Here is a 16,131-nt window from a genome sequence, read left to right as displayed (position 1 = left end):
AGGATTGGCGCTAGTGTACATACACAGAAGATCTGTGGTTAGTTCTCTGGGATGTTTGGAACAACCTCCCTGCAGAGTTCCTTCAAAAATTGTGTGCAAGTATACCTAGAAGAATTGTAGCTTTGATGCTGTTTTGAAGGCAAAGGGCAGTCACTCCATTGTTTATGTAGATTTCACTTTTGTTCATTCACTTTGCATTTTGTTAATTGCTATAAATAAACTATTAAGACTTCTAATAGCATTTTTTCCTCACTTGCCGAAAATTTTTGCACTATACTGTATGTTATATGAGAGTACACACAGTAGTTTTTCAATGATTAATCTATACAATCTGTACCATCATTCCAGGGCCTGAACCCTGTTATTATTGTACTAATCTGTACAATTGCTTTAAAACATTTATTAGCATAACCCATAATAGACAATCTAAAAATGCACCAAAAGTATCACAGTGGCGCTTGCTGGATGATGTATTTTGTGCATACTTAGACATTTTTGTATAACTTTATACTACCTATTGGTTGGCTTACTTTTTGCACCTCAATTATGGTATACATTCGCATATTAAGCTATACCCCTTAGCGATTATTGTCACATTTTTAACCACAACCCATTTACCTCTAAGTCACACCTTCTTCTAAGCTACAGCCCTAGAATGAGCCATAAAAAGTGTCTAGAACTTGGTTCACTTATTCTCCACTTGACACTGGTTTACAAGTGTTTAATTTCCAAGTTGAAATGAACAGAAAGCATTTAGGTGTATAAATAGAAATAATGTAACTGTGTAAGTATACAGCATTACAAATCATACAGCATACCATGTTATAGTCCTGAGATACATTCACAATTCTGCCGGTTATTATTCTAATCAGTCAACATACTTATCCATAGACACAGTCCTAACAGTTTAGCTGAGTTTCTATATCACATTGGTAAGTTTAGTTATTCTTCAATGTCTGCTGTAAAAAACACGTTTCCTAGAATGTCAGACGTCAGAGCAAGGTCAGCGCAGACTCTGAGCCAACATGGATTGGAGCTGGAAGCCTGTAATATTATGAATGCAGCTCTGTATTATTGCACAGTAAAACAGTGTGTAAACACTGTACAAAGTTAGTTCACTTTTTAATAGAAAAATTCTACATGTAACCTTTCAAAGTTGAGCATCTACTTAAAAACTGGGATCAACAATATAGAGATCAATAAAATAATGTTCCAATGGTATTTCTTCATCTTCAATTAATTAAAAGGAAGCTCTCATCAGTTTTTTTCTGTGCTAAATTGCAGCCAATCCTTTGTTAGCTTCATCCATGTCCTGCTCCTTATGTAAATCATTGCTGAGGAGTCAGATGGGCGGGTCCGGACCTTCTTCTGTGCCTCCGGCTTGCTTGGGAATCCAGCCTTTTTGCTTGTGATTGATTTGGATGATGTCCTCTGTGTCACTCACATTGAACTGTAAACCTTGCTTTACTGTCAATTATCTAAAGGCAAGTGTATGCTCATAGACAAATTGTTTCCTGTCCTGGCTCATAAGTAAATGGAAGTAGTGCAAGGCTAGTTGTGGATGAAGTAGGGGACATCATTCACGTCAATTACAGTACATAGAAAGGGGGGATTATTAGTCTGGAAGGAGGTGCTGAAGAGTTTTTAAGGAACAAATATGTTATGGACTGACTCAGCTGTATCATAAGAGACAGTAAGTGAGTAATATATGCTCATTAAAAGGTATAACGTACCACCACCAAGAGCAAGTCATTCCCATGGTCAAGTTCTAATGTTTCATGTGAAAATGTGAAACAGTTTAATAAGTCATATACTGTGTTCTAAAATTAACAAGGATGTGAAGATGCTATACAAGCAGCTGGCAGGATCTCAGCTGGAAGAAGTGGATACTCCAATCGGCACAGGACTTGATGATATTTTGGAGACCATCAGAATTCACTGGGAGAAAGACATTGAGAAGAATAGAGCTGAATCAGGTGCCCTTCTTCAAGCTAAAGTAAGTGAACCTAACATTATTTTTTTTATATTGTGTAATATTCTGTAAAATGTCCTCCTCATAGGAAACATCACAAGTTAAAGTTATCTGATGCAAGTTCAATGGAATGATATTAAAACCTCAGATGAAATACCAGATGTGGGAGTAATGTGGGTGATGTTCTAAGAATACTCTTAAGACACTTATTCTCTAGGGCCTTGACAATGAACTTAGTAATCACATGACGCTAATCACTCTTGGAAATAGAGAATGTGGAACTTGTTATCTAAATCCAACATCTAACTTGTGTATCTTCTATTCAGAAGGTAACAGCTTTCTTAGTAATAAGTATTGCCAATACTGTTAAACATGTTATAAAGATAAAGGGGTTTTCTAGTTAAAATTATACATAAGCGTGCAAAAATAGTAAATTGCACAAAGGATCACTATGCTTCTGTTAGCACAGGTGCCCCATCTTCATAATTGGCAGCTCCATTTATGGCCTTGTGCTCAACACACAGGAGACTTGCCTGTGTCGTATGTGAAGGGGATTGCCTGACTGACTGCCTTTTTCTCTGTCATGGCCTAAACATAAACAGCAGAGGAAGAATTGTCTGGGCCCAATGGGCTATGGTTCACTAACAAGCTATGATATATATTTTTTTATTTACTATGCAAATTTCACTTTTTCCCTTTTTTCATGTTTTTCCAATTCTCTAATTCCCATTCAATGGCATACCATAAAGCATACACACTCCACTGAACTGCCTATACAAACAATGCAGAAAGGAAGTGTGTGTCTCCAAAAGTAATGGACTAAGACAGCAGAGAGCCCTGTGAAAAGACCCCCATACACATTAGACTATTGTTGGCTGGCATTGGTGGGTTTGGCCAACATTCTAAGGTGCGGGCTCTCTTGTAGAGAACTCAGGAGCACTCAGCAGAGCGAGCGCTCCTGTATGGGATAGTTGGCCACCCCAATGGTCAGCTGAACCATTGTTTGGCTGATTGCCATCCAAAGTCTATGGTGGTCTTAAGGACAGAATGTAGTCTGGTCTGCAATAGCTTAGTATATTAGACTCTCCAGCAATATGAGTACAGTACTTAAGCACTATGAAATTAACTTCTAGTCTCTTACATGTAATATACTAGATAGTGAGAAACTGCTCAATGGTCTTATGGTGGCAGTGAGGTGATTATCCAGTAGGCACCTGTCCAGTTGCACAAATGCGATTTGGCGACAAACATCAATCACATTATTTATCTTCTCCAAAAATGGATCTTTAAGATACAACCATTGTGCCATGTAAGTTGTAATACTGTAGAAGATGAGTTAAAGTATTAGACTTTGAGTTTGTAAGAAAGACTTCCCAAAATGACATAGAAATTGTAAATGAACCAATAGCTTTATTAACAAGTGGCAAAACTTTTTTGTATCACTCCTTTCTACCAAAGTAGGGTTTCTTGATCTCTCCTGGAATTTCCATCGAGTCAGGTTGCACCAAAGTGATAGTAAACCCATAGTCTGTCTTACCATGCCGATATATGGCTTTGAGAGGCTACTTTGTGACACTGCTGCACCCCCCAGGCACCAAATGTGGGTTTGTACCAGTCACTGGGAAGGAATTACTCTGCACTTCCCTGGGTCACAGTGCCCTTTATACCAATACCTTTCAATCAATAACTTACAATACAGGATACCTAATACTTTAAAGATACAATGTTATCTCTTGCATGCATCACACATGTAGTCAGGAAGAATAGCAGTGTTTCTGAAATTGTCTCCTTTGCATTGGTCCACTGTGGTTAGAATGGTTAGACCCTGTTCACACTGCGATTCAGCAGTGCATTCAGAGGTTCTGCCTGAATTCCCCTAAAAATGGGATTCTACGGGCATACAGTACAGACCAAAAGTTTGAACACACCTTCTCATTTAAAGATTTTTCTGTATTTTCATGACTTTGAAAATTGTACATTCACACTGAAGGCATCAAAACTATGAATTGACACATGTGGAATTATATACTTAACAAAAAAGTGTGAAACAACTGAAAATATGTCTTATATTCTAGGTTCTTCAAAGTAGCCACCTTTTGCTTTGATGACTGCTTTGCACACTCTTGGCATTCTCTTGATGAGCTTCAAGAGGTAGTCACCGGAAATGGTTTTCACTTCACAGGTGTGTCCTGTCAGGTTTAATAAGTGGGATTTCTTGCCTTATAAATGGGGTTGGGACCATCAGTTGTGTTGTGCAGAAGTCAGGTGGATACACAGCTGATAGTCCTACTGAATAGACTGTTAGTTGCTTTTTTCTTGCCATAATACAAATTCTAAGTAAAGAAAAACGAGTGGCCATCATTACTTTAAGAAATGAAGGTCAGTCAGCACAAAAAATTGGGAAAACTTTGAAAGTGTCCCCAAGTGCAGTTGCAAAAACCATCAAGCGCTACAAAGAAACTGGCTCACATGAGGACCGCCCCAGGAAAGGAAGACCAAGAGTCACCTATGCTTCTGAGGATAAGTTTATCCGAGTCACCAGCCTCAGAAATCGCAGGTTAACAGCAGCTCAGATTAGAGACCAGGTCAATGCCACACAGAGTTCTAGCAGCAGACACATCTCTACAACAACTGTTAAGAGGAGACTTTGTGCAGCAGGCCTTCATGGTAAAATAGCTGCTAGGAAACCACTGCTAAGGACAGACAACAAGCAGAAGAGACTTGTTTGGGCTAAAAAACACAAGAAATGGACATTAGACCAGTGGAAATCTGTGCTTTGGTCTGATGAGTCCAAATTTGAGATCTTTGGTTCCAACCACCGTGTCTTTGTGCAACGCAGAAAAGGTGAACGGATGGACTCTACATGCCTGGTTCCCACTGTGAAGCATGGAGGAGGAGGTGTGACGGTGTGGGGGTGCTTTGCTGGTGACACTGTTGAGGATTTATTCAAAACTGAAGGCATACTGAACCAGCATGGTTACCACAGTATCTTGCAGCGGCATGCTATTCCATCCGGTTTGCGTTTAGTTGGACCATCATTTATTTTTCAACAGGACAATGACCCCAAACACACCTCCAGGCTGTGCATGGGCTATTTGACCAAGAATGAGAGTGATGGGGTGCTACGCCAGATGACCTGGCCTCCACAGTCACCAGACCTGAACCCAATCGAGATGGTTTGGGGTGAGCTGGACCGCAGAGTGAAGGCAAAAGGGCCAACAAGTGCTAAGCATCTCTGGGAACTCTTTCAAGATTGTTGGAAGACCATTTCGGGTGACTACCTCTTGAAGCTCATCAAGAGAATGCCAAGAGTGTGCAAAGCAGTCATCAAAGCAAAGGGTGGCTACTTTGAAGAACCTAGAATATAAGACATATTTTCAGTTGTTTCACACTTTTTTGTTAAGTATATAATTCCACATGTGTTAATTCATAGTTTTGATACCTTCAGTGTGAATGTACAATTTTCATAGTCATGAAAATACAGAAAAATCTTTAAATGAGGTGTGTCCAAATTTTTGGTCTGTACTGTATATATATATATATATATATATATACAGTTATATGAAAAAGTTTGGGCACCCCTATTAATCTTAAGCTTAATGTTTTCTTAAAATTGGTGTTTTTGCAACAGCTGTTTCAGTTTGATATATGTAATAACTGTTGGACACAGTAATGATTCTGCCTTGAAATGAGGTTGATTGTACTAACAGAAAATGTGCAATCTGCATTCAAACAAAATTTGACAGGTGCATAAGTATGGGCACCCTTATCATTTTCTTGTTTTAAATACTCCTACCTACTTTCTACTGACTTACTAAAGCACTTTTTTTGGTTTTGTAACCTCATTGAGCTTTGAACTTCATAGCCATGTGTATGCAATCATGAGAAAAGCTACTTAAAGTGGCCACTTGCAAGTTGTTCTCCTGTTTGAATCTCCTCTGAAGAGTGGCATCATGGGCTCCTCAAAACAGCTGTCAAATGATCTGAAAACAAAGATTATTCAACATAGTTGTTCAGGGGAAGGATACAAAAAGCTGTCTCAGAGATTTAACCTGTCAGTTTCCACTGTGAGGAACATAGTAAGGAAATGGAAGAACACAGGGACAGTTCTCGTTAAGGCCAGAAGTGGCAGGCCAAGAAAAACATCAGAAAGGCAGAGAAGAAGAATGGTGAGATCAGTCAAGGACAATCCTCAGACCACCTCCAGAGAGCTGCAGCATCAACTTGCTGCAGATGGTGTCACTGTGCATCGGTCAACTATACAACGCACTTTGCACAAGGAGAAGCTGTATGGGAGAGTGATGCGAAAGAAGCCGTTTCTGCAAGCACGCCACAAACAGAGTCGGCTGAGGTATGCAAAAGCACATTTGGAGAAGCCAATTTCTTTTTGGAAGAAGGTCCTGTGGACTGATGAAACCAAGATTGAGTTGTTTGGTCATACAAAAAGGCGTTATGCATGGCGGCAAAAAAACACAGCATTCCAAGAAAAACACTTGCTATCCACAATAAAATTTGGTGGAGGTTCCATCATGCTTTGGGGCGGTGTGGCCAATGCCGGCACCGGGAATCTTGTTAAAGTTGAGGGACGCATGGATTCCACTCAGTATCAGCAGATTCTTGACAATAATGTTCAAGAATCAGTGATAAAGTTGAAGTTACGCAGGGGATGGATCTTTCAGCAAGACAATGATCCAAAACACCGCTCCAAATCTACTCAGGCATTCATGCAGAGGAACAATTACAATGTTCTGGAATGGCCATCCCAGTCCCCAGACCTGAATATTATTGAACATCTGTGGGATCATTTGAAGAGGGCTGTCCATGCTCGGCGACCATCAAACTTAACTGAACTGGAATTGTTTTGTAAAGAGGAATGGTCAAAAATACCTTCATCCAGGATCCAGGAACTCATTAAAAGCTACAGGAAGCGACTAGAGGCTGTTATTTTTGCAAAAGGAGGATCTACTAAATATTAATGTCACTTTTCTGGTGAGGTGCCCATACTTATGCACCTGTCAAATTTTGTTTGAATGCAGATTGCACATTTTCTGTTAGTACAATAAACCTCATTTCAAGTCAGAAACATTACTGTGTCCAACAGTTATTACATATATCAAACTGAAATAGCTGTTGCAAAAACACCAATTTTTATAAAACATTAAGCTTAAGCTTAATAGGGGTGCCCAAACTTTTTCATATAACTGTATATATATATATATATATATATATATATATATATATAGTAATGCAGCGCCTTGCTTGGCATTACTGTATGGTCCAGGGTATGTTTTAGCCGACCAGGTACCTCTCCCTCAGCTAACTGGTCACATGAGTGTGACATCACACAGGTCCTTTTGCACACAGAAGGTCTGAACACATGACTGTGACATCAGCTAAGGTCCTGTCTGTGTATGTAGGTGTGTATTACAGGATATATAAACCCTGGTAGTCTTGAATGGGGTGTGTGTGGGAAAAGGCATGAGGCCTGTACCCATATGGGACACCGTTAGAGTGAAGCCTGGTGAAGTCTGGCAGCCTGAAAGGTCGAGGCTGGATCCTGTGTGTAGATGCCAGTGGCCTTGGAGGGAAAGCCGGCTTGAAAGACAAGAGCCTGAAAGGCAGATGCTGGATGTGTGTGTGAAACATTCCAGTAGCCTTTTGAGGGAACGAGGGCTAGAGACCACCATCTGGGAAGCCGCAAAGCCACAGTGGTGGCAAACCAAACGGACTGAAGCAGCTGTAACCTGGCAAAGGTAAAAACACTGTTTAATGTGGACATTTATGCTATTACCTTGCTGAAAGCTGTAACTGGAGCCAAGTGGGCCCGTCTGCCACTTGAGGCTCGTGGATATTATATGTGCATGCCGGCGAGCCACTGAGTTGGACTATGTGATAAGCGGTTTATGATAAATAATAAACTGCTGCATTGTGAAAAACCGGAAAGACATTGCATGTGTGCTTTACTTGACCCGGTGCAGCGAGTATCCCCCACTATGATGACTAGCGCTGCCTTACATGTGGTTCGAGAATGCGGGCAGCTGCAGCCCGGTTGCTAGGGGCAACCACAACCCAGTTGCTAGGGGCAACGGCAGTCTTGTTGCTAAAGGTAACGGCATTGAACGACGAGTGTGGATGCAAGCATCTTGGCAGGGTCACGAAGATTAAAGCATCTGGCTGCAACTTGGTGGGGTTGCGAAGATTGTCGTCGCACTCAAACCTGGTTTGCTGTGGCTCGGTGGGGCCACGAAAATTTTCTGGGGAGAGCGGTGTGTGTGAATAGTGTACCGCGATGGCTGTGAACGGAGCAGCAAAAGAAAATGAAGCTATTGAGCGATTAAAGTGCCAGTTAAAACCGCAGCAGGTATTTGGGAAACTTCTACTGGACATAGTGCAGGAACCGCAGGAGCTGTGGGCACCGTATAGAATGGCGGCAGTGGACCATTCTGTGAACTCACCGGGGGCGCCATTGTTGTCCCAGAGTGCCCGGGGAGGTGGTAAGAGCTGTTGTGAACTGAGTCCTAAGACTATTGTTGATTTTTCTTGTAAAAATTCCCCTGCCGGTGTGTTTGCTAAAAAGGGGGTGGAGTCTAAAAAAGGGGCGGTTGCTCAAAACAGCGTGGAGTATAGAAAATCAAAACAATTTACTGGTTGTGGGTTGGTACCGCCTAAAAATGACAATGTGACCATTGATAATGGAGTAGCTCCAGTAGAAGGGGGTGACGTCAAGGTGGGAGGTGACTTGTTGGTCCACGACACCATAGGGAGTGACGCAGACCCCACAACTGACGGTGACACTACAAAAGTAGAGAGAGGTCAGTCAGGAGGGGCTAGATGAGGAGAGAGAATCCCCCTCTCGTCGTCGACGGCGCAAGGGCCACAAAAAGGTTGCTCCTGTAGTCTTTGCTGCAAGTGAAAATAAAGAAAATGTAGTTCTGTGTGCCTTTGTTTCAAGTGTGGATCCTCCTTTAGAAGCAGAAGAGGAGGTGACGTTGCCAATAGCAACCTCCGGTACAGTACTGAGTCAGAAGGATCTGACAGCCCTGAAAGAGGAGACGGCCAGTCCTGACCAAGAGCTGGAGACTATCAGGCAGCAGTGTCAGAGTGACGTGCAGCAACTTAGGAAAAACCTGGAGAACGTGTCCTCAGACCAGCTGAACCTGGAGTCTGAACAGCAGAAAATATATCAGGTTGTGAGGAACTGGCAGCGAGACCTGGAGGGAAGCGACGAGGAGGTTAACCAATGGAAGGAAGCGTTCTACAAAATCAAGGAGGAGATTTTTCAATTAGAGATTGACAAAGCGGAGTGTGAAGATGAGTTATGCGAGGTGAAAGGTCGCTTCTCTCTGGTACAGTTAGAGCTGTTTGCCCTCAAAGAGGCGCTGCAGGATGAAGTTTCTGGGCGTGAACAAAAACTAGAACGAATGCGCAAACAGTTCAACCAGGAGCTGTGTGACTCCAAAAAGGAAAGAATCAGCAAGATGGAAGCTGAGCGGAAACAGATGGAGGAGTCTATCGGAGAAGCCACAGACCAGGGCCAGGAGTTGGCCACTGGAGATGGGAGGTATGAAACAGATACCTCCTTGAATAATACGAGCTCGGATGATTCGGTGGATGTAGGAGCCGAGATCAAGGAGCTCAAGGAGTCGCTACAAGCCCATTGGAAGCAAGAAAAGCTTCAGAGACGGGCTGTCGAGAGCCGAGTGGGCGCATTGGAGACAGAGAGGTCTGAGAGAACTCTATTGTTAAAGGAGCAGCTGAAGCAGGAAGAGCTTCAAAGATGGGCTGCTGAGAGGTGAATAGCCGAGCTAGAGGAAGAAGTTTTCAAGCTCAAAAGTCGCCTGGCAAGGTATCATTCAGTGAATGAGGCCTCCTTGGAGAAGAAAAAGGAAAAACAAGTTGCACTCACTACCTTGCACCATGAGAAGGTGGACCTGAGGAGAGCTAAGAGAGTGTTAACAGAAGATAAATATGAAATGGAAGTGGTCAGGACAAAAATTTGTGAATTTGTAGCTGTGAGTCAGCTCAGGGGAAGCATACAGGGTGAAGAAGCTGAAAGTCAGTTGTCCCTGAAACCTGAGCAGGTTGATCGTCTGGAAACCACTGGAGAGACAAACGTCTCGTTATAAATGCCTCGTAGATGTACCCGAGGATTTGAGGGAAGAATGCACTAGTGAGTCCGTGCATGAAGAGTTTAAGAAGGCTGTGGGAGCCTGTAAGGTGTACTCGACCTCAGAAGCTAAATAGCTGTTGGTCCTGTCCATGACCGAAGTCACAGTGAATAGGGTGGCAATCCTAAGTGACATGCACTGGCGATGTATTCGAACGAAGCGGGTTCTCCGGTTGAAGACGGAACAAGCCGTTAGACAACTGGAGCTTATGAGAAAAGCTCACAGTCTGCGGGAAGAGGTCATCCGGGTGCCTCATGTTCTTGTGAGAAAGCTCGTTGGGAGAAATGGTCGAGCCATGCAGATGATGGTCAAGAAGTCTGGTGTGGTGAGAGTAAGCAGTCCACGTGATCGTCAGGACTGGATACCAGACGAAGACGGCATGGTGTCATTCTCCGCTGTAGGAACGGAAGAAAGTCTTGCATATATGAGCATGCTGATAGAGTACCGAGTGACCTACCTGCGAGAGGTAGAACAGTTGAATCTCGCTTGACTGCGAGTAGATAGACAGCATCATCTGAGCAGCAGAAGATGGAAGCCGTCTAGAAATGGTGAGACCCGACAGAGAAAGGGCCCCCTAAATACCAGAACAGCTACAGCTGGAGTTAGGGACCTTTCAAGATGTCCTGAGAGTAGTGGGCGTGGATTTAGAGGTAGTGAGACCTCCAGTAACTCAGGTTTGAGAGGCCCATACAAACGACCCAATAGAGTATAGGACAGTACGCAGTCTAACCGGACCTTAGATACCAGGGCATGTGAGTCACACTGCTGCATGACTGACCACTGGGAGCGGGGGAGACCTGACAAGGTTACGACTGACCACTGGGAGCGGGGGAGCTCTGACAAGGTTAGGACCCGGAAAGGTGACCTGACGAAGTCAGTGACATTGACAGATGGTAGGTCCCTAAGGAATGGGCTAATGTCGATGACTAATGTTCCAGGGGCTGGACAACGCAAATGTCAAGTACATGGTCTCGGTGTGAACTGTGGGTTATAGTGGTTTGTGTATGTTATGTGTTCAACCCCACAAGTTTGAACAGAGGGGGGGGATATGTAATGCAGCGCCTTGCTTGGCATTACTGTATGGTCCAGGGTATGTTTTGGCTGACCAGGTACCTCCCCCTCAGCTGACTGGTCACATGACTGTGACATCACACAGGTCCTTTTGCACACAGAAGGTCTGAACTCATGACTGTGACATCAGCTAAGGTCCTGTCTGTGTATGTAGGTGTGTACTACAGGATATATAAACCCTGGTAGTCTTGAATGGGGTGTGTGTGGGAAAAGGCATGAGGCCTGTACCCATATGGGACACCGTTAGAGTGAAGCCTGGTGAAGTCTGGCAGCCTGAAAGATCGAGGCTGGATCCTGTGTGTAGATGCCAGTGGCCTTGGAGGGAAAGCCGGCTTGAAAGACAAGAGCCTGAAAGGCAGATGCTGGATGTGTGTGTGAAACATTTCAGTAGCCTTTTGAGGGAACGAGGGCTAGAGACCCCCATCTGGGAAGCCGCAAAGCCACAGTGGTGGCAAACCAAACGGACTGAAGCTGCTGTAACTCGGCAAAGGTAAAAACACTGTTTAATGTGGACATTTATGCTATTACCTTGCTGAAGGCTGTAACTGGAGCCAAGTGGGCCTGTCTGCCACTTGAGGCTCGTGGATATTATATGTGCATGCCGGCGAGCCACTGAGTTGGACTATGTGATAAGCGGTTTATGATAAATAATAAACTGCTGCATTGTGAAAAACCGGAAAGACATTGCATGTGTGCTTTACTTGACCCGGTGCAGCGAGTATCCCCCAATTTGATGACTAGCGCTGCCTTACAATATATATATATATATATATATATATATATATATATATATAAAAATATATATATAATTTCTTTACACCATCATATTATGAGGATCACAGGTCTGATCATCACAGGATGGTAACGTGTTAACCCTTTGACAAAATCTGTATGATACTTAGGTTTATCTCCCTATTTTCGCCAAACAGCAATCAGCAGCACTGCCAGCATTGCACAGCCAAGAGGAGGAAGTCGTGGAGAGTCTGAGAGAAGAGTTCCATGACACAGCTTGCAAAATCCAGAGCCTGCAGGCTGAGACTGAATCACTCAGGACACTGGTAGGTTAATTGGTCATTAAAACTAACTGGCCCGATAATGTACCATAAATGGAGTCTCAACTATGGACTTAACCCCATAAGGACTGAGCAATTTTTCATTTTTGCACTTTCTTTTTTCCCTTCCCTCCTTCCAAGAGCCGTAAGTTTTTTATTTTACCGATGACAAAGTCATGTGAGGGCTTGTTATTTGAGGGATTAGTTGTAGTTTTGAATGACACCATCCACTTTATCATACAGTTTACTGGAAAATGGGAAAAAAATTCCAAGTGAAGTAAAATTGCGAGAAAAAAAAATGCAATTCCACAACTGTTTTGGGGGTTTGTTTTTTCGAATAAAAAGGACCTGGAAATATGGTCAGTATGATTAGGATGATACCAAACTTGTATATATTTTTTTTAAGTGGTGAAAAAAAATTCAGAAATACGGTAAAAAAAAACAAAAATTAGCTTGAGTCGCCATTTTCCAAAACCATAACATTTTTATTTTTCAGTCAATGCAGGACTCATTTTTTGCATGGTAACCTGATCTTTTGATCTTTTTATTGATACTATTTTGGAGTATATACGATGCTTTGATCCCTTCATAATGCATTTTTTGTGGCTTTGTGGCAAAACCTCCCCCCGCAATTCTGGCCTTTCATATTTTTTTTCTCTTTACAGTTTTTATAGATCGGATTAATTGATTTAATATTTTCGTAGATCGGACTTTTCTGGGCAAGTTGAAACCAAATATGTGTTGTTTTTTTACATTTCCTTATTGTGAACAGGGGAAAAAAGGGGTGATTCAAATTTTTACATACGGTATGTCTTTTTTTTTTTTTATTATTATTATTTTGTAAAAACTTTTTTTTCTTTACTTTTCACTTTATTTGTTAGTCCCCTTAGGGGACTTGAACCTGCGATTGTTCCACAGCATTGCTGTATATAGTAAAAAATCACTGCCTTCCATGACACCCAGCTACAGGCTGGACGTCACAGAGGAGATCACATGACAGGCACAGGGGGTTCAGCCGGCCCCGACTCTAATAGAATCCCAACAGTTCTTGCTATCGCATTGTAGGGAAGCCGATGGCTGTCTGAACTGATGTCCAGGCCGGATTGCTGACAGCAGCATTTAAAAAGGTTAATAGCAGCGATAGGTGGGTACTCCGACTGCTACTGTCATAGGCAGATGTCAGCTATATAACATAGTTGGCAACTGCCCTCTGCCCACTCCAGAGTCCCTGCCACACTCCATGAAGGATATAGAGAGCCTGTTGGTGTATATGACTTATAAACTACCATCACTACCATACTGTTCTACTTATGTATTTTCTAATAGTGAGCTTACTAGCCTAAGTGCATGCGTCATTTTGAATAAAAAAAGTTTACAGTCCACACACATTATATATAGCCAAGGAGATGGAGACGCTCGGGAGACAAGTCACATTGTCGTTCCCGTACCCGCCCAGTCTGCCTTAATTGGTGTCTCTGAAAACAGAGTTTGTCATCCCAAAACTTGTCCTCAGGGTAGTCCATCAAATTAGATGTTTTTATCCTCTTAATTTATTGAAGTCATCATATTATATAGCACTGTGTACTTACAATTGCTCATTTTTCCTTTGTACCCAGCTAGTTCTTCTCTTTTCTCTGCACTATGTAGAAACAGGAAGTCTCTAGTCTCTGCATTTATCATTCCTCTCTTCAGCTCCTGACCCAGATGCTCCCTCCTCCCCCTGCCAAGGACTTTTGCAGTGACTTATGACTCATATAGGGAAAATTGACCTCCTGTTTCTACATAGAACTTAGAAGGATTCAGCTAGTCAGTTTTTTATCACATGATGTCATAGGACCTAATGGAAAAGAGAATAATTAGCTGGGTAGAAAGGCAAAATGAGCAATTGTGAGTACACAGTGCTATATAATATGATGATTGCAATATATTAAGAGGATAAAAAGTTTGATGGGAAGAGTGCTTATTTAACTGTAAATAAGTAATCGGCAATGTAGGCATTATATTTATTATTTATCAAATTAATCATATTCTTGAGCTGCTAAGCATATTTTATGAACGTACAGCAGTCTGAGTCTCTTGGATTTGTTTTCTTATTGGAGTGCACGTACACATCTACTTAGTGCAAGGTTGGTTTACTTTCTGCCACTGAATTCTACCCTGCACATTCCCAACACTGTGATTTTGGGTTGGAAGTGAAGAAGAACTAAAAAGAACACACAAATGCAAAATAGGTTAGGCAGTTTATGTGCATAAGCTGTAGCATGCAATATATAGTGTCTAATATTTCATTTGCAATATTCTAGAACATACCTTAAGTGCACCAATGGTTTTATCTTTTGTTTCTTAATTTAAATAGGTCCAATATATTGTGCTGTCATATTATAAATTTATTATGGGGATTGGAGCTTGGTTTCTCTTATATACAGTAGAGTTCCAAATATCCTGCTTCTATCACAAAAATTCATACAGCCTTGTGCCACCACTAGAGGGAGCTTAACTCCTTCCCATACATATACATCACATGTCGGGTGTGACTGTGTGTATCAGGCTCAGGAGCTGTGCCTGCTCCATACAAAGTGAAAGACAGTTATCAAATGCAGATGGCATTCGCCTTTACAGCAGCAACTGGAGCTTGCACTAAATGCTGCTGCTAACCTCTTAAATTCCGCTGTTAATCTCTGACACTGGCAATTAGGGCACAAAATCCCACTGTCGAGCCATTTTTGACATCCATTACCCCATGATTTGATCATTGAGGTGCTGATGGGTTGTCATTGCAGCCGAGGACCTGCTAAAGACCCCCATGGGTGTCATCTTGCTACTACTGTGAAGTTCAGTCATCCACAAAACAAACATATAATGAAAAAATGAAAAGTTATGGTACATGGAAGAGGGTGAGCAAGAAAACAAAAATTCAAAAATGTAAAATTTCGGGATCATAAAGGGGTTTATAGAACAGACTTTTTATGGAATGCATGAGGAGTATAAATCTAGGGGTGGGATTTGGACCTTTGAAACAGAAAAACTGAGCGACTGACTATACCTTTTTCCTACCATTCATATGTTGCATGGTCGGGGTATGTCTGACAGGGTAACTCCATTTTATCTTATACAGGGGCCCCCAAATGAGTGACTAGTCTAGGTATGTTTCAATGATCGTGGTGAAGTCTGAATGTAATTTCTAATGTATTTGACAGAATGTTCAAGGTAAAGATTTGTTTGTTTGCAGAAAAGAGGACTGGAGAACTCTTTACACGATGCTAAGCACTGGCATGACATTGAGCTGCAGAATTTGGGCTCTGTGATCACTAAGCTGGAAGCTGAACTGGAGGAAATTAAAGGTGAAACTGAGCAGCACCAGCGAGAACGGGAGCATTTGTTGTCCCACAAATTGCAACTAGAGAAGGAAATAGCAGCATATCACTCTATCCTTGATGGAGAGGAAAACAGGTAGGTGTGCAACATGGCAACAATCCTTCATGTATGTTATAACTGCACAGTAATATGCCATATTTTGTACTGGTGGAGAACTGGCTAATAAATGGCTTCAATTCATGCACAAACAAAAAAAATAGTGAATCCGAATAAAAAACATAAAGGAGATTCAACTGACCTTATAGATTGCAAAATATGCACCAGTTCCCACGTCTGCCACATAGTGCTATCTATACATAAAGTAAATGTCTATCCATGAACAGTGCTTCACCAGATCTTCCTAGTCCCATCTATACACACTGTAAATGACTGGAAATACCCACTCAGAAAACCATTGGTTAAGACGATTTACCACTATCTTGGGGAACCGCTAACAATCTAGGTCAGGTTCAGATATGGCAGAAAAATTTCTGTAGTGAAATTGCAGCAAATG

The 16,131-nt window shown here is 42.1% G+C and overlaps 1 protein-coding gene across 1 annotated transcript in view; it reads left to right on the top strand.

Moving 5' to 3' along the window:
• Window positions 1-15,717, top strand: part of BFSP2 (beaded filament structural protein 2) — a 76,744-nt gene extending 61,027 nt beyond the window's left edge. Inside the window, exons 4-6 of the mRNA XM_073676587.1 lie at window positions 1,835-1,996; window positions 12,141-12,269; window positions 15,493-15,717. Of these exons, the coding sequence (XP_073532688.1) occupies window positions 1,835-1,996; window positions 12,141-12,269; window positions 15,493-15,717 (516 nt within the window). The remainder of the gene's footprint in view (window positions 1-1,834; window positions 1,997-12,140; window positions 12,270-15,492) is intronic.
• Window positions 15,718-16,131: the final 414 nt, after the last annotated feature.

This window comes from Phyllobates terribilis, unplaced genomic scaffold, assembly GCF_046119375.1.
Source record: "Phyllobates terribilis strain yellow unplaced genomic scaffold, ASM4611937v1 Scaffold_4__5_contigs__length_816908805, whole genome shotgun sequence".
NCBI lineage: Eukaryota > Metazoa > Chordata > Amphibia > Anura > Dendrobatidae > Phyllobates > Phyllobates terribilis.
The sequence above is the reverse complement of the archived record's forward strand: the minus strand, read 5'-3'. Positions and strand labels throughout refer to the sequence as shown.